At 41.3% G+C, this 25,174-nt stretch overlaps 1 protein-coding gene across 5 annotated transcripts in view; it reads left to right on the forward strand.

Annotated features, from left to right (window-relative positions):
• The window catches only part of TLN2 (talin 2), a 425,009-nt gene that overhangs the window by 216,938 nt on the left and 182,897 nt on the right, over positions 1–25,174 (forward strand). For 4 of the 5 annotated variants that reach the window (XM_087428086.1, XM_087428077.1, XM_087428092.1 and 1 more), the window contains 6 exons: positions 10,532–10,701; positions 12,430–12,527; positions 13,737–13,866; positions 14,695–14,847; positions 16,644–16,786; positions 18,445–18,572. In XM_087428086.1, the coding sequence (XP_087284212.1) occupies positions 10,566–10,701; positions 12,430–12,527; positions 13,737–13,866; positions 14,695–14,847; positions 16,644–16,786; positions 18,445–18,572 (788 nt within the window). In that variant the 5' untranslated portion in view covers positions 10,532–10,565. Of the gene's footprint in view, positions 1–2,028; positions 2,177–10,531; positions 10,702–12,429; positions 12,528–13,736; positions 13,867–14,694; positions 14,848–16,643; positions 16,787–18,444; positions 18,573–25,174 lie in introns of those variants that run through there. The other variant, XM_014780789.2, reaches the window with a different exon arrangement.

Consider the following 25,174-nt stretch of genomic DNA (forward strand, 5'->3'; position numbering starts at 1 on the left):
CTGTTGCAGCCTTATTTATAGTAGTGAAAACTTACAAGTAGCTGATATACACAAAAATAAAGATACAGCTAAATTATGACACCTTGCATTGCAATTTTATATAGCTATTAAAAACAATGTTGCTAAAAAGTTTGCAATCCTGTGGGAAATGATTATTATGTACTTAGAATGGAGGAAATATGAGGATATCTAATTAGCTGGAGCGTGTCATCTCAACTACATAAATGTATGCATAAACACTGGAAGGACATGTGTCAAAACGTTAGTTAGCGCTGCTTATCTTTGGTGGGTGGGTGGGGCAGACGTGGAAGTCTGGATTCTTGACAGACCTGGGTTTAAACCTCCCCTTCCTCCTGTGTTTCCGTGGTACTTAGGAGACATAACCTCTTAAGCCTGATTATCCAGGGTAAATAGGACCTTTCTCACACAGAATCATTAAGTAAAGTGCTTAGTACAGTGTATGACATGTATTAATGCAACACGTGGAAGTTAAATCATAAGAGACATTATTAATATATATTTCACCCATTTTACTGTGCTGACACAAGCACTACATTTACTTTTCCATATTTCTTCCTGTTTCAAACAGCACACAGTAGGAGACAGAGCTCCCAGCCCGGTGGCCTCTGTCAAGCCACATAACCACTGTGTCCTGGGTGCCTTGCCTGGGTGAAGTCTAAACTCCTGAGCAGGGATTATGTTGAAGATTCAGTGACTTGACCTATAAAAAGGGCTTCGAATCAGTGCCAGGCACATAATCGCTTATATGCTTACTGTGTCATTAATTTAAGAAATTTAAAAAATATATGTATTATTCTCACGTTCAGGAGAATGGGAAGGTTACAACCAAGATTTGCATATCCCCTGGAGTGCTGGCCTTGATGACATCTAATTCTGAGGTTGGGGATACCACAAGCTATATTTAGTTTAACTGAAACATTCCAAATTTTAGATATGAAATGAGGGTGGTCTTGTAATAAGTGGCCACAGAAAATGAAGAACCTTTGGAAAATCTAATCTGGTGTGTGAATGCTGGATTGGTGCTGTGATAATACATGGGCAGACTTTGAAATCTCTAGAAATGTAAATTTTGGTCAGGTTCCTTGGTTTGTTTTAGATCTCCACATAAATGACAGATTTTTAGGTCTGGCCTGTAACAGAAGTGCCCTTGTGATTTGTGGTTAATGGACTAACATAGATAAGCAGTAAGAATACATTTTTAATTTTCTCTTTTTTTCCTCAGAATTTGTCCTTGCCAAAACGATGCACTATGGTTTTTTTGAGTGATGTCTGATGTTGTGAGTTTGCAGCCTTTTATTCACTGGTCGGAGGTCTGGGTGAAGACCCTGTCAGTGAAAGGGAATGGAGCTAGGAAGTGGGAGATTTGTTCAGTTTCTTAAGTAAAACCAAACACGATGGTCTGCGTTGTCACTTCCCAATCTAAGTCCATGCTGCTTTGGCAGATCTCCTTCACTCAGATGTATGCTGTTTTAGCATTAAATTAAACACAAGCATGAGAAATGTGACCCGAGAAGGAACTTGTGTGCCATTCTTTTCACACATTCTTCCAGGTTCAATCTGGAACACATTGAATTATTTTTTTCCAGATCATTGTAGAACAAAGCCCTCTATTTTTTCCAAGTGAAAGCTAGTCTATCTGTACCCATCCCGATGGTGTGTGCCTTAGTGACAAAGCTTGTGTTTATCAGTGTCAGCAGTAGCCTAGAGAATCTGCTTTCCTGGATTTTACAGGCTTGTCACCAAAGGCCAGAAAAAACAAATAATGGGATTTATTCCGAGTTATTCAAACGAATGGTAAATAATTCACAGTTCTCCTGATCTTGACCTTCACTTTTATTTTTCTTCTGCTTTTTTCTTGGACCTGACCTTTTAATTTATATCGCATCTATTTTTGTAAACAGCCTCAAATCATTTGAATGAGTTCGAGTATAAAAGAATTCAATATCAGAGTTTAATTTGGAAGCTTCTTTCTTTCACTTGTAAGAGGAAGAAAATAGCAGGACTGAAAGGTAGACTCCAAGAGGACTAAGACATATGGATCATATGTTCAGCTGTCTTGGCAACCGTAGGTGAACGGTGAGATTTTTGGAAGGCCGACAGCCTTCTTAGTGGTCTGCAAGTGCCGTGGAACTCTCCAGTGCCACATGAACGTTAGGTATAGCCTCTCCTTTGTTTCAGTGGGGACTTCTGCCCCAGAGGGCTGGTGCTGGAGGAGGGTCCCAGATGAGTGCTCAGAGAGCTTGGGGGAGGGGAGGATCCTGCTGGCTGGGATGGTTTGGAAAGACTAGTTTATAGAAGCAAAGCTCCATGCTGGGCTTGAAGGGTGAGCAACCACGAAGAACTGAAGAGCAGGGAGTGCGTTTCAGATAGAGGCAGGACACACAGGCTAAAATAATTGAGGCAGTTTTGTGGGGATTGAATACGCATCAGTTTCCTTAAGATAGAGAGTTCTGGGAGTGGGAGATGGGAAGTGGGTGGATGGGGGCCCTGATCCTTGGGCTAAGTAGTTTGACCCTTATTGCCCATGTATTTCAAAAATGTTCTGTGCATTAAAAATCAGCTCTAAGCAAAATGATAATGCTATGAAAACACGTGTCTGCTCCCCTTCTTTCAAGCTGGTCGTCTTCCTGTGCTTCCCTGCTCACTGCCCTTACCAGCAGTGCCAGAGTTCTGGACTCGTCTGCAATACACTACTTCTCCCTTCTTAGAATTTCCTGGTAATTAGGGATCATCTTTAATAAAGGGTAGCTCTCGGCTAATTTGTCTGGACGGTTCTGAAACAACATTCTAAGACAGTAATAAGTGGTAAATGCAAATATCCACTTTCACAGTGAGATTTAATTGGGAACAAATCTTTATGACCAACAATATACTTGATGGAATTTCAGGTGCCAGTGCCAGGAGCTGACTGGGGGTGGGAGGGTAAGTTGGGGGGATCCTTGGAAGGCTCTAATCGTACCTCGTGCATAGCCGTCTCTGTTCGTTGTGGAAACGTGAGAAGGTCTGGTTGTGGTTTTCTAGCAGTGTGACCTTGGGAAGGTCTCTTGATCTCAAAATTTTAGTTTCTTCATCTGAAAATAGAAAACAATATCAAAGATCTTTTCTCATCATTCTGTATTCCATCTTGCGGGTACTCTCTTTGGCTCTCTTGGTGGAGGTAAAACTGCTGCCTTACCCCTCCATCCATGCATTAGTTGAATAAATACACATTGAGCCCTTCTCTGTGGCAGGTACTTTATGTCGAGCAATACTCATGGTCCCTGCCCTCGGGGAGCTTCCAAGTATTCCTGACTGATGTGGCCTTCATTCTTTTTTGAGTTTCTTGTTTGCCAAGCTGGAGAGCTTCATCTTGTAAGCCATGAGGGTAAGCTTCTGTGGTCTGTGGAACAGGCTGTTAATGGGTAGAAATAGTAGTGTCTGCTGGGTGTTTGCTTCCTGTTTGTCCTTCAGTCATGATGTTAGCGTGAATAATTCCTAATGACTAATTTAGAAAAAAATCTGTTTAAATCTTTCCGTGGAGTACACATTAATTCCACAAACATTTATTAAGCATCCACTGTGTGGTGGACACTGTGCTAGGGCCTCGAGAATGAAAGGTGGCTATAATGAGAAAGTTCTTCCTCTCAGAGGACAGTAGGGGAAATGGACCTCTCATGACAAATGTATTCCTGATACTGTTGTGTGTGTGTGTGTGTGTGTGTGTGTGTGTGGATATATATATATATATATATCTTACTGCTGGTGTACTGGGGACAGGCAAGAATACACAGTGGGAGCTTAACACAGTGGGTTAAGGGGCATATATGGGGGTTGCAAAGCAGCCCTGGGTGCCAACCACTTGGCTCAAATTTTTATTGACTTGCCTGGCCTGCTGCTAAGTTCATGTCTGTGTGGATGGTTAGTCATTTCTCCTATGCTCCTTTACCACTTGACCCTTTAATGATGGTTATTTCTAGTTGAAGTCTTCAAAGTCAAACAATATTCCTGGTCTCCTATAGCTCCCTGAAGGAAAACTGAAGCGAGATTCTTATGTGAATGTTTTCTCTGGTTTTCTAGTCTCCCCGCTCTGGTTGCAAACGGGAGCATGATCATCCTGGTCTCTTTCTAAGTGGGCTGTTAGCCACATGGAAAAATTGTGTCAGCTGTGTTCACTTAGTGTTTCCCCGAGCTTATTGTTAGCTGGAGCTCTCACAAATTGTGGATGTGGGGACTAGGGGAGCCTCTCCACTCAGACTCTGACCTCTGGGTTTTCACTGGTTGGGAAGAGATGTAAGGGGCCCAGTGGGGAGACAAGATTATTAAGGAAGGCCCGTGGCTCCCTGATAAAGCTAGACTAGAGATAAGACCAAAATGGGAAATTCTAACTTCTTTCTTCCTAGGTCCTCCTTGAATTAAAGACACCTGGCACCCAGTGACTGGTTGGTGTGACTTACCTTCCTAAATGGTGACATATAGGCACCTGTGTGTGCCTGGTGGGTTCAGTATATGGAGTCTGAGTGTTCAAGGTGAGCCCCAAGGTACCTGAGCACAGTTAGCCGAGGAAAGCAAGGCAGAGGCCAAGACCCTGGCTTTTGATTTTGAGGCACCTCTGGGTAGCCGTGCCCCAGTCATGATGGGTTCATTCTTGTCAGATGAGCTATTCCTCTTTGTCCCTTGCAGAGGAGCAGGTAAGGAGTGGAGAGAAGGGGAAGCTCCTTTCTGCGCATTTCTTTGAGAGAGCAGAATTGTTCACAGGGGATTGGGATATAAACACAGATGAATGATAGCTTTTATATGGGCCCACATTTTATGCTGACATTCAGTTATGTGATACATGCTGTTATCAAACAGGGCTGTACTTTGCCTGCTGAGAGGGGAACAGGTGTGAAGAAGCGGGTGGGTACAGCCCTGGTAATTGATTGTAGTGATCTTCCAGTGGGTCAGAATAGAGTCAGTGGCTGAAGGGAAAGGACAGGCATGGTGGGCAGCTCTACTGTCTTGAAGATTCAGAGTCCCAGTGAGGCATGGTGGCCTGGCCCTGTGATCCTGCCAGCTGAGTGGCACACCTCTGCTCTATAGGGGAATGTGCAGAGACAATGGCGCCTCCCATAGGTTGCCCCAGAGCAGAGTTCATTGACAAGCCCTAGGGGCCTATTGTGATGCCAGCCCTGTCCCATAGGGGTGATTTTTTTCATTTGGACTCTTGAGTTGAGGGACTCTGACTCACCTGTGAGAGAACAGCCTAGGTGCTAGGAGTTACCTACTCCACAAATACACTCAGCTTCATGGCTTATCCTTAGATAGTTCTGCATCTAGAAAAAACATGTATGACTTGAATAAGGATGAATACAGGAACCGTATAGTGAATATGGTTACTAGAAGGATAGATCCATCTAGACAGGAATCTTGTCTGTCTTTGCTCCCTAATACCTGTAATAGTGTCTGCTATAAAATAGATGCAAAATAAACAATAAAATGAATTTTGCAGCTCGGGTGGTGACTGAATACCATAAGCAGCTCCAGTGTTTATCCAACCCGCATAACTAATACTAACAAATGCTGACTTGGCACTTCCTGTGTGCCTTTGATGTGTATTAACTTATTTAATTCTCCAGCAACCTTATCTATTATTATCTCCCATTTTATAGAGGAGGACACCGAGGCAGATTGCAGTTAAGTAACCAGCTCAGGGTGGCAGCTGGTAAGGCAGGGGTGGGGTTGGAGCACCTTGTGGGCCTCGCTCATCAGGGCAGAGATCCAAGGGGTGGTTGCTCATCTTGACCAATGGTGGGCATTTCTTTAGGAGAGGAGGAGGCCTTGGCTGAGCCTGGCTTGTTTGTTCCAGGGTGGACTGGGGTGAGCCTGGGCAGCCAGCAATGTTGCCATCATACTGGGCTGTTTACAACTCCCCGGGACAGAAAAGTGTTGACTTTAAAAGGAGAATGTCTGGGTTTCACCACTGATTCCATTGGCTCATCTTCCACAATGGATGGCACAGAAGAGTTTGTGTTGGTCCAGGCAACCTTCACACATACAGTCAAGGCAAAAATGGTCAGAGTGAGAAGAGATGATGAAAAGGAGGGTACTGCATGTTTTATGAATTTATACCCTGTCTTTTAGCAAAAAACAAACCAAAAAAAGGACTTCAGGTCCAACAAGATAGTGTACATTCAAATTGAGGTAAAAGAAAAAATAACAAGGATAGGATCATAAAATAGAGACAGATTAGACTGTGACAGTGGTGCAAGAAACAGTACACACGCTCAGCTCTGAGCCTTCTTGCAGCCAAACCAGAAAAGGAAACCTGGTCAGCTCCCCTAGGCCCCCAGCCTGGAGAGGCAGGAACACGCAGAAGAGGTGAGGATACAGACAAGTAGACCTAGGGTCAGTTGCAGATTGTACCTGTGCTGTGCTGCCATGAAAATATCACAATGGAGAGGGAGTGTCAAGCCTAACCACAGCATTGAGCTGATATTGTCTGAGCTGCATGATTTTCTTAGGGCTTCAGTGGATATAGAGCGAGACTTCTCACAGGGGTTAAAATACATACTCATCTCTAGTTGACATTTCTAGGTTGCTGTATGCTTTAATCCTACTTTCTTTTTGCCATAAGTCGGGACACTTAATTCTAACAAGTGTCCATTTTGCAAGTATCTCATTCTGTTGTGAGTGGTGCTAGAAACAGCTCACCCCCGTGTTCCCTGTGGGATGATGATTAAATCACCATGCACTTCGATTTCAGACCTAGCTGAGGTTTTCCTATGTGGGTGATCCTCTTGCATGATAATAATAAAAATATGTTGTCTTTATACATAATTTTAGAAAGCATTTTTATGTACATAATTTGTATTTTTTTTAACATTCCCATGAAGGAAATGTTGGTCTTGTTTCATGCTTCATGCTTGGGAACACTGAGTCATAATAAAACTGAGAGCCAAGAGTAGGAAGAAGAAATTGGAGCGGTTTAGTCTTTGACCACTGTGCAGTGCTCTTTCAGAGTCACTGATTGGCTTGTTTGGCTTTTTTGTATGTGTTCCCACGGAGTGATGCTTTTTGCAGTAGTTGTTTTGAGGTGGTAGAAAAGTTGAGAACATGACCCTCGTAATGAATCTCTGATGTCCCTTGTTCTGTTGAACGACTACCCTGAACTAAGGATCGTCGCCTCCATTCTGTGGCCTCCCTTGTGAGATGTTAGGATAAGGAGACAAGGAGATCCCGTGGGAATAGTGGACCAAGCATCGAGTGTCTGCTGGGAAGCTCCTTTCATGGGAGCTTCTTGCTCTCTGAAGAGCAAAACGAGAAGTAACAGCCCAAAGGTCCAAGGCATCCACAGGCCTAGGATTGAACCTGGACCACAGAGTCCTAGTCTGGTGCCCTTAACCCTGAACCAAGACTTGCCCACTCCTCTCCTCTCCTCTCTCACAGACCTACCTAGGCAGCAGCATGGGCCGAGCCCAGAGTGGAGATGATGTGCAGTGAGGCACTTGCCTCCAGGAGGGGCACTTGTCTGTCCTGGGATGGCCCCTAGGGCCACAATAAGGTAGAAACCATGTCTATCTAGACACTATGTAGATAAGGAGTTTGCAGCAGCCACGTGATGTGTACTTGTGGATAAAAAGCCTTAAAAGCATAAATCAGAGCTACCTCCACCCCTTCCAGCAGGCCTCCTCAGGAGAGGAGCGTGTTCCTGCTATGCCAGCCCCTCTCCTCATCTCTCTCCTGAATCACTCCTCTGGCCTCACCCCTCTGCGAACCTCCTCTTATCTCAGCTGCCAGAGACGTCCTGGTGGCCAGATCCAGTTGTTGTGTCTGAGTCCTCATCTTCCCTGAACTGCGGTCAGCATTTGGCACTGTTGATCTCTCCCTCCAGCTTGAGGCACCTTCTTCTGGCCCCACCTTCTCTCCATTCTCCTCCCTCACCTACCGCTAGGCCTCCTTGCAGTTTTCTTCTTGTCCTGATTTTAGAACATTGTTCCAGGACTGAGTCCTCAAGTCTCTCTCCCTTGCTCCCTCCTGTCTCCAGCTTTGTATTTGATCTGCTCTACCTCCCCACTGAATACATCCTAAAGAAACGCATTAGAGACTTTTCACCTCAGACTTGTGCCTCCAGCAGCTTCCCCAGCCTCAGTCAGTGGCTTCTTCATTTTCCACTTGTTTTAGATATTTTCCTTCACCGCAGTGTTTTTCTGCTTCTCTCCTTCCCTACAGCTTCCCAACCTCTGGCCTTCTCTCCTGTGTTGCTCGTTGATTCTGCACCCCAGGCTCTGTCCCGCAGGCTCCCCGCTTCTCCACTAGCCCCCTTCTTGCTCCCCTGTGTGTGCTCGCTTCCTTCTGAGCTCCCATGTTTACTGTCCTGCTGTCACATTCTGCTCCCGGCCCCACATCATGGCTCTGTCTTTCCCTGTGATTGAATCTCTCTCGCTTGGCTACAGGGACCTTTCATCTGCTTTTCAGAAAGCCCAATTATTAGCCTGGGATGGGTGGCTTTCATGCAGGGACGCTTACACTACTTCCTATTCCCAGGGAATGGCAGAGCTTAACCATCCCATCCTTTCTGGTGCATCCCATGAATGGCATCCGTAACAACATGGAGTTCTGTGGCCTTCCCCAATGACTGTCACCACCTGCCATGCTCATGGTTCTCAGTGGTTCAGGAAACCCCACAGTTGTCACCAGCCCCAGGGGACAAACTAAGCCATGGAGTGATCTACATCATAGAAAATTTGTCATTTTATCTCTAGAATTTTTTTCTCCAGATTGGGAAGTTGGTTGGTTAAATATGCCTGTAAAAACAGAGTTGAGTAGAGCCTTTTATTTGTGGCTTTAAAAGTCCTTGATATTGTAGATGGAAAATTATCAGATATTTTGATCTCTGCTGCTTTGTGAGCAATCCAGCCACTGCCCAGGCTGTAGTAAATTAATTTAGTTCAGGGCAGATTCCCAGTGAACACTGCTGTTGTTGAGAAGTGTATCTTGACATTTCTCAAATAACAAATATTTTCACAGACGTAATTCATTCAGAATGTAAGCAGAGGTCAGAATGACTTTACAGTTGGGCAGTCTTCATGAGAGTGTGTGTACACCCTGCCCATGGACACCAGGGCATCTATTTAAAAATGTTCTCTGTATCCAAGTGACCTAGTCACCTGTTGTCAGGAGGCCAGCAACCAGTCGAAGGTGCTAAGAAGCAATGCCCTAGAGGCACCCGCTCCTGTGTCTGGGCCTGGCCAGCTGTTGTCCTCTCTGCCTGTGGGCCACCTCATTACTTCTCAGCACATGCATTCTTAAGTGGGAGGGAGGCCTAAAGGGAGCTGGGGTCCAGGTTTACCACCTGTAGATTCTCTAGTAAATGACAAGAAAGGAGTGTGAGCTTGAAATTCTCGTGGATTTATTCTACCCATGGATTCTAACAGCTACAAACTGTAAAGTGCCTTATCTTGTTTGCCAGGATGACAGTCAGGCAGGTATATCTTTGTTGGTTCCTCAGGTACAGGGAAGATGCCTCCGTCTTGTGCCCAAGGCATGCATTGATAGAGGCTGGCTTGGGGTGGGGGGGTTAAGTTTCTGGACACAGAGTTGACCAGATGGTTGAAATAAACCAGAAGCCTCTAACTGAAAGGAAATGCAGTAAATTGTTGGACTTAAATTTTAAAAAGAAATTATTTATGAAGTAATTCAAACCTAGCCTAAACCTGTGTATTTTCTAAAGCCATTCACCTGGATAAGAAGCAAAATATCCCAGTAGTTTGTCTGAATGAAATCACAATTGAATTGGCACTTTCTTCACTTTGAGACCCCTGAAGAGTGTGAAGCTGTCTGGCACAATGAGGGTGTTTAAAATCAGCTGCTCTGGCCTCATTAGTGATGACTGTGCATTGGCCTGGCATTGATGTCCCCTCAGGATTCAATTCTTCTGTCAATTGTGCAGGGCTGATATGAGCTACTTTATTTGTGGGGAAATTGAAGCAGAGTGGCCAAAGTGCCTCGCTCTGATTTACAGTCTCCTGGTGATGGGCTGGGCCTAGAAGCCAGGTCTTCTGGTACATGATGTGGTGGAACTTTTTTGCACCTGAGAGGATGTTGGTGATTCTTCCCTCTCCCCGGGAGCTGGTGGGAAGGGAGCCTGGGCACTGAGAATGCTGACAGAGGCATCTTCAGGAGACAGCTTTGGGTGCCTAAGGCTTTCTGCCTCTCACCTAGAGGACATTAACCCGGGAAATTCCACTCCCAAGGACCTCATTTAGGGAACGTTAAGTAGGGAGCAGCCTTGACAAAGAGGTGTGGTGAGTTTCTGTGGTTCCCTCCTCCCAAGGGACTCTACTTGCCACGCTGTCGTAGTGTTAGCTCTGAGACTATATGCTGCTGTCTGATTTTAAAATTTTCAAAATCTGTTTTTGAATTTGTGTTTTTATTCAAAGCATTCTCTTTAATTGCTGTCATACTCTCTTTTGATTTTTAAAGCCAATTGAGTCTCGCGTTTTTTCTCCAAAACAGACTGATGAATATCGGGGTGTGTCTCTGTGTTTTCCAGACATTCTAAGTGAGAGTTCAGATCATCTAAGAAGATGGTGGCCCTGTCCTTAAAGATTTGTGTCCGCCACTGCAATGTGGTGAAGACCATGCAGTTTGAGCCATCTACGGCCGTGTACGATGCATGTCGAGTCATTCGGGAACGGGTACCTGAGGCACAAACTGGCCAAGGTAGGCCATTAGTTATTTGCTGGCTTCTTGAAATGTGTTTATATGTTCTTCACTTAGTAGCTAGAGAAACGGAGGCTCTGAGTAGTACACAAGCCCACTAGTGTCTGTGTTTCAAATGGAATGTTTTCTTAGCCTGGATATTACTTGCCTCCTGTGTGAGGCTTGTGGTGACAATGACCACAACTGCCATTGAGTCGTCATAATCATCGTGCCCATCATCATGACCTTTCAGTATCTCAGCATCGCACTCTGCAGTTTACAAGTCGCTTTTTGATATGTCATCTCACTTCGCCCCTAACGTACAAATGAAGCTGCCCTAACAATTAATGCTTTTGTATGTCCTAAGCCCCGTTTCGCATGCATGGAAACTCTCCACTGCCAGCAGCCTGAAGAAGAGAGGAACTGCCATCAGGACCAAGGGCAAGCCTTACACTTCAAGTACTTTGAAGGAGCTTTATCTCAAACCTCAAAAAAAAAAAAAAAAAAAAAACACCATTTGTGATATGTTTTGTTTAATGTTTTGTTAAACCACTGACTAACATTAATCTGAGTTTAAACAAAAGCCATTCATACAGTTTTATTTTCCATTTCCCATTGTCTTCTCTCCACATTTCCTTCCTTTATTTAGTGTTTGACTGACACTTGAGAAATTGAGATTGCTCCCAAATTAATAAGCCGTTCGTGTGAAAATAGAATAAAACTTATCTTAAAAATTGGAAGCATAAAAATCAAACATTCAAAGATAATTATAGGTAGGCATGGGTCTTCTTGAAAAGATCTGTTACTCATAAAACTGCTAATTTTGGTCTACAAGCATTATTTATATTATTCAAAACACTATGTTATTTCTGGATTACCCAAAAATAAAGTTTTCCCGTATCCCCAACCTTACTCCAAGATCTGGTTGTCCAATCATTTCTGGTGTCTTTACTTTTATGTTACTGTTTTTCTCCCAGATTTTAAAAAATTTCTTTGGGTTGGTTTGCTATATAGCTCTGGTGTAGATATAAACCTTTATAAATCTTGAAATTGTTTTTCTAAGAAACAGCGAGCTCTGACCCTCATCTGGATCTCGGAGGTTTCCTTGATTCACATTCAGAGAGGTCTTTAGACAGGAAATGATACTGCGTTCCTCCTGCCACCACCCTCTTGTACTTCCTGGGTCAGATTAAGAGATTTCTATGGAGAACACAGAGCTTAATTTTCCAACTTAATTTGTAATTTGGTGGTATGGGGACAGAGGCTTTGGTAATGCTATGTTGGGATGACAGAGGGATTATTCGAAGTGGAAAGGCTCCATTGGCCCCTGTTTGCCTAAGTGGATTTGGGTTGAAGTGGTCACTTGCTTAGTTTCTCACAACAGTCTTGTCATTCTCTCTGGGTTCTTGGCCTGGTTTTGATAGCAAGTGATAAGGAGCAAAGCCCCGTTCAGTTAGAAAGAAATTTGGACTGCTTTGTTCTTGGTGTTTCCCTATATTTTAGACACAACTAGTGCCCACTGGTTTTCAGAAATATTAACCTTGTTGGTGGGTATTGCTTTTGCTGCTCAGCTCTTACTCCTCCTCATCTGCCCTCGTCTCAGTGGCTGCTGATGTTGTCAAAACGAAACATTTCTCTGGTAGAGGAGAACACCCATATTCTTGCTAAGTCAGCAGGCTCAGGGCCTGGAAGTCAGTGATGGCTTCATCACCACTTGGTCTCCTATTTTTCCTTCTCTTTGTCTTCCAGCTTCTGACTACGGGCTGTTTCTCTCGGATGAAGACCCCAGGAAAGGAATTTGGCTGGAAGCGGGCAGAACACTGGATTACTACATGTTGCGAAATGGGGTATGCTGTTGATCTCATTTTTGTTTTTTCATCCCTTTGTCCCTGGGCCTTCCATAGCAGCCAACAGTATTCTTCAAAAAAAAGAGAGAGAGACCCAATAATCTATTTTGATTCAAGGGCATCTTATTAATAGTTTTGATATAATGTACTTTGTAAAGGCTGTCCAGGTAGTGATAGAAAATAATAGCAGTCCAAATTACTCCACAGAGTAATGAAAGCAGTTTGGGGTTAGTATTTTAAGCTGGTGCTACATGCTGTTGTTGGACTTGGTAGGTATAAAGTAAGATACAGCATCTTCCCCTGAGTATGAAGAAGTATCCTGGTGACTGGTGACAGAAAGTAAGGATAGATTAGAAGGAAAACAAAAATATAATCCTGAAGGTAGTCAGAAATTGAATTTGTTTTTGTAAAAGAAAGTTCATATTAGGTAAGTTTAATGACTATCAGTAATAGTAACAACAAAAATGGTTGCGTTATGGAAGTAGAGAGAAGTAATGAGTAAAAAGGCATTAAATGTTCTGTTCAACTTACCCTCTGAGATACTGGGTTTTGGTATATGAAATTCACGTATGAGATTGGTCAGGATTTCATAAAGCGAGAGCAAAGTATGTGGTGCCAATTAATTTTTATCTCTATAATTCTATTTTTTAGAAGTGTAGTAAAAAAAAAAAAAAAAAAAAAAGTCTCTTATTTAATAAGAACTCCCAAACTTATTACCCCTGTTTGGTCTTGCCGTTACTGTGAAAACCACTTCTACTGTGATACACCACTACTGTGAAGAATTATGGGGGTTTTATTTATGTCCTTCATAACATTGAAATGCTTATAACTCTTTAAGAGATAATACACTATTGTCTTTTTAAAAGGCCAAGTAGGAACTAGGAACTTGCCTCTGCTAATTCTCATTAGAGGATGTCATTCCTAGCCTTTCAGGAGGACATAGGGTACTTTCACTTTACATAGTTAGTTTTCAGTAATTGTGAGCTAGAAATAGTATTTCTTTGGGTGCAATTTCACTATCAGATTTTTAAGAAATCTTTATGAAAACAGTTGGTTAGCGCTGGAGCTTCTGTATTAGTGGCAAAAATCTCATGAACTTTGAAGGAGGAAATCAGTGTGTGCTAGGGAAAATTCATTTTTTACAGAAGTGTCTGCAGTTATTATCTAGTTTCCCATGCAGTGTGAAAAGTTGGTGTGGTTTTGCTCTAGGATATTTTGGAATATAAAAAGAAACAGAGACCTCAGAAAATCCGGATGCTGGATGGATCTGTGAAAACAGTTATGGTGGATGACTCCAAGACTGTTGGGGAACTCCTGGTTACTATTTGCAGCAGGATAGGTGAGCATTCACGTGCCTAGGTTCCGGGTTTTGTTTTGTTTTGTTACTAATGACATGCCTCTTCTGTTCCTCACCCCTATTTGGTGTCTAGGCAATCTTGAATATGTCCTAGCACACTGATTTCTGCCCAGTCCCAAGAGAGTGTGATCACTTGCCCAATTTGCAAACTCACTAACTGGTATTGTAAAGTTGCAATACTTCTCACTAAGTCAAAATTGAGAGCTTTTATTTTCTTTCAAAAACAAAAGGAATTTTCAAATTGAAAATAATGTTTTTGAATCATATAATTCAGTCTCCCACCCATTGCTGAGATTCTATGTGAGCATCACTGACATCTAGTATCTCCTTGAAGACACATGGGGACAGCCTCTACGATTGATAGTTACAAAGCTTTTCTTCTCATAGCTTCTATTAATCTCCTCAGAAGAAGTCTGTCTCCTTTCTACATGAAGCCCTTCAAATATGTGAAGAAACTAGCCTGGTCTGTCTTAGTTTTCTCTTCATGCAAAGGAAGCTCAGTTCCTTCAGCCACTTCTTGTTTGACACTGTCTTGCTTTATTCTGCATGATCTCTACTTTGTACTTCTTTCTTAAAAATTAGACAGGAGAATTGAACATGACATATTGTATGTGACTTAACTAGCTGAAAATTCTTTCTGGCCAAAGTTATTTGATGTGTGCTCCGTGGGTGGCCCCCTGACCCTCACCTTTGTAAGGCCTCCTTCTGTCCTTCGCCACCAGGAACTCCTTGGAGTATTACAAGCCCCAGGCTGAAAAGGGGTGATAGCAATGTAATCACTGATAATTATAACATAATTTATATTTTTAGGAATAACAAACTATGAAGAATACTCTTTAATCCAAGAAACAATTGAAGAAAAGAAAGAGGAAGGGACGGGTACGCTAAAAAAAGACAGGACACTATTACGAGACGAGAGGAAAATGGAGAAGTTGAAGGCCAAGCTTCACACAGATGATGACCGTAAGTGTCTGAGAAGGAAATGTGACACAGGCGCATGGTTCTGCCTCCCTCCCCTCCCATCATCTATATGACCTGGGACAGGGTTTTTTTGTTTTTTCAATTCATCTGTAAGTATTTTGGTCTGTGTCACTAAAAGATAAAGACTCTTAAGGGAAAAAAAAACTGACTATAATACCATTTCACGTCTAAAAAAGTGATCTCTTAATATCAAATACACAAACCGTGTTCACATTTTCCCATTGTCTTCTAAAAAAGATTAACAGTTTTTCTGAGCTGGGGTCCAAACAAGGTTGGATGATATGTTGCTTAACTCTTTTAGTCTCGAGGATTTCCCTCCATCTCTTTTATCTTTTCCTAGCAAGTTTTAGGGGAAAGACACCAGATTATTATTTGTATAGAGTTTTCTACAGTCTGGATTTTGTTGATTATATACCTATGGTGTCATCTAACGTGTTCTTCTGTCCCTTTTAATTCCTGAGATCTGGAGGCTTGATCAGATTCGTGGTATGTGCGTGTGTGTGCGTGCATTTTTTTTTTTCAAATAAAGACTCCTTCTTATGTGGTATCATGTACTTCCATCAGGAAGTTGTATCCGGTTATGTCCTTTTTTGTGATGTTAACAGCCATTGATGGATGACCATTGTCTAGATCCGTTATTTCCTTAGGGTTACAAAATGGTAGTATAATTCTATCATAGGAAAGTCCTTTTCTATGGCCACACAGTTAATATTTGGAAAAGCCGGTACCTACACTCCATGTGTCCCCAAAGCCTGTGCTGTGTGCGTCTGGATGCCTGACCTGCCCCCACCTCCTCCACTGAGAGGATCTTACTTCGTGCACAGTTCTCTTAGACCTTCCCAGCCCCATTCTTTCTTTCATTGCATTAGCTGCTGCGTTCAGAAGATGTCGCCATTGTCATTACAACTATTGATCTTCAGTGCGGCCTTCATCTCCTCGGACCTTTTCTCCATTCTTTTTTTTCTGCCTCATTTGATTTCCAGTTGCATATTTCTGTCCAAGTGAGACTTTGGTAGACAAATCCTAAGGATTTTTGTAATGTACTTGATACTCTCTCAGGTACTATGAGAGATGAGGTCAATCCAACACATTCCCTGTTGCTAAAGTTGCTTATAATTTAATGAGGCTTGTAATAAATACTCACAGCATAGATGTTGAGCGTAGGGAGGAGGGTTGGAATGAGAGCTGTGGAAAGGGTAGAGGAGTGATCCATTCCTGTTTGATATCAGGTGAGCATTCTCAGAACGAGTGAGATTCCAGCTGGGCCATGGGCAGAGTTCTACCATCCCCCACCCCTGACAATCCTATCCTCGCCTCCCCCAAGTACTTTCATTTTTCTCTTCTTTCTACTGAGTATCAGAGTTTATAAATTATTATGCTCAGAGTTTATAAATTATTTCACCTGATGAGACTGACATCCACTCAGACTTAAAGGAAAATGCTAACTTGGTTGTCTTGGCATAAAGCACTGATTTCCTTATTTCCTTTTCTCCCTAGAGGGAAGGGGCATATTATAAATTCATTGTGGGGCTTTACTAACTTTAGGAATGACTGGGAATTTTCTCTCTCATTTTCTTTTTGGTGTGTCGTATGGTACATGAGGGTACATCTGAAGTTATCTTACAAAGTTAAAAACTTCAGTTCTAATGTAAGAAGTAATTATAACCAAACATCAGCATTACAGAAATCCGCATCTGTATCACACTACTGTTATGACAAATTCCCTTTAACTAAGAGGAGAAATAAGCAGTTCTTTCTTTTGTTTTGTTGTGTTACAGTAAATTGGCTGGATCACAGCCGGACGTTCAGAGAACAGGGAGTAGATGAAAATGAAACGTTGCTGCTGAGACGAAAGTTCTTTTACTCCGATCAGAATGTGGACTCGAGAGACCCTGTGCAGCTCAACTTGCTCTATGTTCAGGTCCGTATTGACTGCGCAGTCACTGAGGTTGGTGAGATTTGGGGGAGCTGCTGGCTGTGGCTTGTGGTGAGCAGCAGCTCGGCTCTGGCCTCCATCATGTTCGTGGCAGTTTCCAGTGGCCACTGCTCGTGGGTTCCTCTCACGTGTTTGGTTGTGGCACAGGTTGCTGTTCAACATGAGCTGCTGGCCATCCAGAGGAGGACCTTTCTTTGGCCTCCAGATTGGGCCCTGGTGCCTGGTACTGTCTCTCTGTCTGGCTTTGAGGCACTTAACTAGCTCACCACTTCAAATGCACTAAAGCTTTCCTAGTTAGCTAGCATCTTAGAATACAAGTGAATATTGGTCAGAAAATCAGTACTTCTCATTAACTGAAAGATATTCTTTCAATAACCTTTTATGTCTTGACCATTAACTAATTGTTTAAACTCAGACAAGTCATTTAACTTACCTGAGTTGCGGTTGCCGGGTATGTAAGATGTGGGCTTTACACTAGACAGTCCCCAGGGTTCTTTCAGCTCAAAGAAAATGTCCATCTTTCTCCCTCTCTCACTTCTTTCATTCTTTCTTTATCTCCTTTTTTCCTCTTCTTCCGTTTATCTACCTATCTGCCCATAGAAATAATGTGGCGGTCTGCAAAATGCAGCCACGGTATCACCTGTGTTTGTTAATAAAGTTTTGTTGGAACACAGCTCATTCATAAATCCCCTTATGTATCACATAATTGTTTACATATTGTCTGTGGCCACTCTCGTGTGCCAATTGCAGAGTTCAGTAGTTGTGACAAACACCACATGGCCCACAAGGTCTAATATGTTTACTCTCTGGCCTTTTACAGGAAGAGTTTGCTGACCTCTGAGTTAGTGGATGGAAGAATGGCGTGGAAGGAGGGCTGGGAGGACAGAGGCTGGAAGGCCAGAAGGAAGGGAGATGTCAGGGCAATAAGAAAGTGCTTGTGGGTTTAAGGCTCAGAGCCATAGCTTAGAGTGTCCATCTGAGCGTGGTCTGGGGATCATTTAACTAGAGAAAGTAAAGACAGAAAAGGAATAAACTGCAACAGCAGTGATGAGTCAAGTGGGAGAAGGACTTCAGACACATGGAGTTCTTGATTCTAGACTGTGCATTTGCTTATCAGTTCCCCTAACTGTTTGCAGTATTGAGTTCTTGTCTGTCTCTCTCTCTGTCTCCTTCTCTCCCCATCTCCCTCTCTCCCTCTTATATTACACTTGCCTTTATCTTGGAATGGGGATTGGATTGATTTTACCTCTAGATAATTTTTCTGTTAGTTTTATGAATTAGGGTCATAAAAAGTCTATTGTATTTCCGTTTCCCCTCTATATGAATCTGGTCATTTCACAAGGATTTCCCTTTATCTCTTTATTTTTCATGATCACTTCTCCTTCCTAGATTATACTCGAGCTTTGTACTGGACCCTGCTGATGCTTCCATCTGTAGGAAATTTTGGGTGAAGACCTGTTTTCCTTTTGCCTTAATTCTCCTGTGCTACAATCATCTGCAGGGCCCTGAGTGCGTCACTGCAGCCGCTGGCATGTTTCCCTTGCTCCACAAAGAGGGCACGCTCAGGTGCAGGAACGTGTCAATGGGGAGAATGTGTCACTCCCCCAAGCTCCTGATGCTTTTTGCTTCCTCTTGTTTTTCAGGCTCGGGATGATATCCTGAACGGTTCCCACCCTGTCTCCTTCGAGAAAGCTTGTGAGTTTGGTGGATTTCAAGCCCAGATACAGTTTGGACCTCATGTGGAGCATAAACACAAACCTGGATTCCTAGAGTAAATGACCTTTTGTTTTTCTTTTTTCTCTCTTCTCTCTCATTTTCTTTTCACTATTTATTTTTGAGCTGCTACGCAAAATACACACCCTAGTTTCAATCAATTGTGAGATTGTTAGCTTTACTCAGTTGAGTATATGATCAAGGTTGTGGACCTTGGGGAAAGCAAGAGGCCTGGGAATTCAGTGTTGAGAAGACTGAAACTTATCTGCTCCAAGTTCAGGCAGTGTGAGATTTCCTCTAGACCACAGAATCTGTAGCTGCCCTCCAAGCTATTGTCTAGCCTGTCTTAGGATATCTCTGGAGTTGAGGAACCACTTCCTCCATCTTCTGAAACTTCTGCCCATTAGAACATTCCTTCTTTATACTGGACCACATTTTGTCATCTTTCATTTCTTTTTAAGACTCCTATATTAGAAGAGCAGAGTATAAAACATTCTTTATTACAATCTTAAGAATTCTTTGTTGTTTTGAAAGTGTGATATATATATGAAATACTTGCTCCACTCTTTTCACCCATCTGGTCTTTGGTTCTCTTTATATTATAAAGTGGTGGGGGTATTTTTTTCTGGCTCAGTACTCAGAGATTCAAGAGAAAGCCAACCTGCAGATTCATCGTGGCCCCACAGAACATGGGCCTTAGGATTAGGTTTCCTAGAAATGCCCATCAGGACAAGCCCAGCCATAACGTAGGCTGCTGTTTGAGGTGATCTTCCCCTTGTTTTGATTTGGGCTTCGCCAAGGGTTTCGTGGGTTTCTTCCTCTGGTAGCTTTCCTTTCCTTTATCTATCCCTCTTCTTCCTCTTAGGGCAGATGAAACATTTGACTGAGCCAAAAAAAAATCACTGCAGAGAGTCCTGACATGACCAATATCATGCTGTCATCTAGAGTGTAACCTGTAGAGGCTTTGGAACTGAGGACTGCTGCAAATGCCGACCGGGGGTGGGCAGGCGTGTCAGCTTTTCTGTAGGATACACCAATATGAGATGTGTTCAGTAGGTCATCCATTGCATCATGTTCAAGTGTATTGAGGGGAGAGGATAGTGTAAATGCTTATTTGGCCCTTGACCCTACTTTCACTTTCGTGGACATTGATTGGGACCAGCATATGCCCTACAGTAAGAAGGAAATCGGACTTCTTTCCTGGTGGCAGAGAATGCCTGGCCAACATACTGTTTGGTCTAAACTGAGTTGTTACAAAAAAAACTCTACTCTTGGGTTACTGAATTCCAAAGAGCCTTTCCAAAGTGATGCTTTGTCCTACACTATATCTTATGGTGACCTGGGTCTGAGAGTGGCTCTGAGCAGGTCTTGTCACTTACCTTGTTCTATATTCTCCAGTCAAGTTGTATAGCCAGGTATTCCTCAGGGCCCTTGTCTACCCAGTCAGTCTGGCTTCCTTCCTATAAGACCCACAGGAAGGTTGCCTTTCTCTCTGCTCTCTGACACCCCAGATGCCTTATGAAAGACCGTGTGCACACGATCTTTTAGTAGTCTGACATTCCCACATTCTAACCTCATAGCTGGTCCCTCAGATACATTTAGTGTCAAAAACCTGTGGATTATGGCCACGGAAATTGATAAACACCAAGAACTACTTTAGCCTTGGAGGAAACAACATATTTTGTTTCTATTTCTTTGAGTGACTGATGAAGAACAGGAAAAAACAGAGAGAAGATTTATTAACCAAAAATTTTTTAAAACATTTACCTATTTTTAGGCCTTTATAACTGTAAACCTATGTGGCCCTTATGAGAAGATGATCCAAATGTAGCCACTCATTGGGTGCCTAAAATGATGATGCTATCTTGGTCATTTCATTACTGCTTTGGGACAGCTGATTCTCAAGGCCCTCTTTTGAAATGAGAAGGTAGTATATTTTATGTGATAGATGTGGAAGAAGAGGCACAGAGAGAAGTGGCTTGTTCACAATTCCATCGAGTTTTTCTGCAAGTAGCTTCTGACATTGCACACTGGGCCCTATCATTTACAAAGGGATTTCTACTTTTAGGGCAAAGTTGTACCTTTCACTCTTCTCCTAAAATGGAGCAAAATTAAGAAAGTACTTAAAAATGTGATTACAAGGTTCTTTGGTCTCTTCCCTAGCGTCCCTGGTTGTGCCAACCACATCACAATGAAGGTTACTGTACCACTGACTGCCTGTGTGGGGATTATGGACAGCATCAGAGCATTAGGATTGCTCTTACAGTCTCCTGCGAGTTATGGGCCTATCGAATGCTGCATACCTACACTCCATTAAAGATGCCCCTTCTCTTAATAATCCAGGGTAGCCAAGATTACACAATTGCATTCAGTCAGTTTTCTTATTTCTGGGATTATAGAATGAAGCTCATCCATCTAGTGGTATGTGTATCCTTACTCAGATTCCAAATTAAAACAAGCTTATGATGCCTGGTGGCAATTATTTTCCCTTATGAATTTGATTTACATTTTAATTAGACCAAACCTAGGTAATGAGGTATTTTCATTTACTATGGATGTTGAATTGTGTACATTATTGCACATACCATACAGGTAAAACTTCCTGAGGGTGTTCGTCTCCTTTTAATTAAAACAAAGCAGCCAGGTCCCATTTCCTTGATTGTATGTTGAGTGGCTGGAGCCTGGGCTGTCCGCAGGGACTGACTGGACCATGTTTGCCAGCCATTATGTTTTTTCTCTATCCATCTTTTGTATGTACTGTTTGCTTGAACAATTCAGAGTTTAAAAAAAATAGTGAGAAAGTTGGCTGTCACAGAGCCAGGTTGAAGATACAGCCAGGCAGAGATTTCAGCCACGTGGCTTCAGGGGGAGGTACATAGACATGTGTTTTAGCAAGTACATTTTTAAAAATTTTTTGAAAATTTGTTTAGCACTTTTGCTCAAAGTCAGTATACTCTGGACCTTTTTATGCAATTCTTGTTCACCTTTCTTCAGACTCTAATGATTTCTGGACTGAACACCCCCTTGGTGAAGGTATTTAAAGAATAATGAAAATCAGAGACTAAAAGATTTTCGACATTTTCAGAGATTTAAGGATTATTTAATGTCCCGTCTGCTGTGTAGATGAGAAAATAGGTGTAAGAGAGACAGAAATATGGCACGGAACAGGGAGAACTTGAAATAAGAAAACACCCAGTTCTCCCAAATCCAGTCTGATGTGCTTTAGCTGCATGACGTTTTTCTTCAGATCATCTCCAAAGAGTCTCAGGCACATTTTATTGGAGCATGAAATATAAACAATACAATCCAATAATCATATATATGCTTTATGCTCTTCTGTGTACAGAAAATGGTTGCAGAAAGCATGCTGTGTGGTGGTCTTTAACTCATAGAGGACTTCACACGTGTGTTCTGTTGTGCCAGGTATAGGGAAGGTACAAGGAGATGTTATATACTAATCCATTGCTGTTTTTGAGACTACAATCTATTTCGTAAATAAACATTAAATAGTTATTATGCAGAGCTAAAACTTGGCTCTGATTTCAACAAAGTCTAACCTTTAACTATGTTTTGAATGCAAGATTGGTCTATTTAGGATTCTAAAAGTTGCAGTGCAGGCTATGGGGACTACTATGAATTGTTTCTAGAAAGATGGCAAGAGTATGGTGCAAGAAACATTGTTGATCAAAGAATTTGGCAAAAGAGGAGGTAAATCTAAAGAAGAATTAGCTCTTAAACAGCAGCAACAACAAAACCTATTAAAATAATGACTAACTTCAGGTCCCTTAAAAAACACGGTGGAAAACTTTAAGTGATTAGAGTCAAAGCCTTCTATGGACTTTATTATATTAAAGATTAGATGTACTGATAAACTTTAGACCTTAAATCAAGTATATGTGATAAAATTGAAGATAGCTCTACCTGATGGGTATAGAGTGTTGATTGTACAATTGTTTCAACGTTTTTGTATGTTTGCGATTTTTCATAATAAGATGTTGGGGAAAGATTGGTAGCCTAAAAGAATAGAAATAGATTGTATATCTTCCAAACCAGGGTGGAGGGGGGTGGGGAAGGGAGAGAAGAAATACAAAAAACTTGAACAATACCATAGGAATTGTGTGGGGTGGATTATGGAAACAAAGCCAGAAAAAGTATGGTAAATAGAATGTATAAAATAAGATATGAGACTATGTGGAAGATAAATACATGGACAAAGAGAACAGATTAGTGGTTACCAGAGGGGAAGGGGGTTGGGAGGATGGGCATAAGGGGTAAAGGGGCACATATGTATGGTGACTGACAAATAATAATGTACAACTGAAATTTCACAATGTTATAAACTATCATGACCTCAATAAAATAAAAAAGGATATGAGAAATACTTCTAAATACAGTAGGCATCATAGCAAATATAAGTAAATCAGATTTACCAATTAATAGACAGAGGTTCTCGTATTGGATGAAATTTTTTAAAAATCCAGCTCTGTACTGTATTTCTAAAAGACACACTTAAAATTTAAGGACAGAGGAAAATTGAAAGGCATAGAAAATGATGTACCAGGAAGCTAGTTAAATCAGAACTGGAGAAGATATATTTAATGTCACACAAAATAGACTTTAAGGCAAATAAACCATAAGCAGAGATAAAGAAGACCATTATAAAGATAGAAGGACTGATTTACCAGCATGATATATTATGAACCTGTATGCACCTAACATTACCTTAAAATATAAAGACAGTGCTAACAGGAGAATTTTGGATACACAAATAATTTTAGTGGAATAATTTAACATACCTCCCTCACTGAGTGATAAGTAGAACAAAATCAAAATAGAAAATATTTTAGTCGAGAGGAAGTAATGAAATAGAAATTATAGAGAGAAGCAACAAAATCCAAAGCTGCTGCTTTGAAAAAATCAAGTATGTAAATCTCTGGTAAGTTTCAAGAAAGACAAAAGAAAGGCAAAATAAACATTATAAGTAATGAAAATGGGGCAGAACTTCAGAGAAAGAGATTTTAAAAATTAGAATGAAATGAAAACTAGAAGCCAAAGAAATTGAAAGTCTAGACAGAATGGATAATTAGAAAATCTAGATAGATCTATGATCTTGAAAGAAATTGCCTTATCAGTTTAAAATACACTAATCAAAAAAACGAGAAAATGAGGCGAGCTTAGTTGCTAAGTTTAGTGCGCTCCACTCGGCAGCCCAGGTTCTGTTCCCAGGCGGGGACCTACACCACTCATCAGCCATGCTGTGGCGGCATCCCACATACAAAATAGAGGAAGACTGGCAACAGATGTTAGCTCAGGAAGAATCTTCCTCAGAAAAAAAAACAAAAAACTAAGCCCATGTTATTTCAGAGAATAGAAAGGAAAAAAAAAAAAAAACACATGAATTTGGAACTAGCAGAATCAAAATACCAAAGTTGAACACAGACTGAACACAGTTGAACATGTAAAACTTTTAAACTGAATATAGATGCCCTCCCCAAAGTTGACAAAACATTAACCAAGTCCAACATGGTGTGTATTTATGTAGAAGTGCAACTTATAACTAAATAGTTTCTTCCAGGGATGCAAAACTCGTTTATTCAACAAATAATTTATTGAATGCCTTCTGTGTGGTAGGCACTAGGCGTTGAGGATACAGCAGTGTAAAAACACAATTAAATATTCCTGCCATCGTGGAACTTATTTTCTAGTGGAGAGAGGCAGATAACAAGTAATAATAAATAAGTAAAATACACGATAAGTAAAATATACAATAAGGAAAGAAAGAGATCAGTGATTTCAGGATTAGAAAAATGAAACTCAATAATTGCAGGCGATATGATTATCTACAAAGATAATCCACTCAATCTACAGGGAAACTTACTGGAACCAATAAGAGTGAGCAAAGTCCTTGGAAAAAAAGACCAATATATAGCAGCAGCTTATCACCACCTAGGTCCAAACAACAGTAGTATTCACCTGCAGGACTACAAATATATATATAAATATAAATATATATATATAGCAAGTAGTATTCCCATGCATAATCAACAAAAAGAAAATGTAATTGAAAAACTGAGATACCGTTTATAACAAAAAGTATAATTTACCTATGAAAATCTCCAAAAATCTCCAAGATCTACCCAATAAGATGATAAAAGTTCATTGAAGAGCATAAAAGTTCTGAATAAATGGAGTGATTTGCTAGATTAATGTATAGGAAGACTTAATGTCATAAAAGCAGTTGTATCCAAATTTATCTATAAATTCAGTCCAGTCAAAATCCCATTTTAAGTAATGAGAAAAACTAGTATTAAATTTCATATGGATATCTAAATAAAACTATTAAATTAATATGGACTAGTCAAGGCTCAAAAATGACCAAGGCTAATTGAAGATACATGGAGGACTTGCACAACTATCCCAATTTCTTAGAAAGCTATAGTAATTAAAACACCTATATACCCTATAGATGTAGAGTGTATAAGAGTTCTAAAGGTTGAAAAGCTACCTTTATTAAAATTAAAATATTAAGCAAAAGACATTACCAAATTAAGAGTGAATGTCCAGACTGAAAGAAGATATTTGCATAATTGCAATGCATACTACCAAAACAAATTAACATCCGGAAAACACTAAAAAGAAAAAAAAAATCTAAGAAAAAGA

Source organism: Ceratotherium simum, chromosome 3 (assembly GCF_057802395.1).
Source record: "Ceratotherium simum simum isolate JZ-2026a chromosome 3, ASM5780239v1, whole genome shotgun sequence".
Classification (NCBI taxonomy): Eukaryota; Metazoa; Chordata; class Mammalia; order Perissodactyla; family Rhinocerotidae; genus Ceratotherium; species Ceratotherium simum.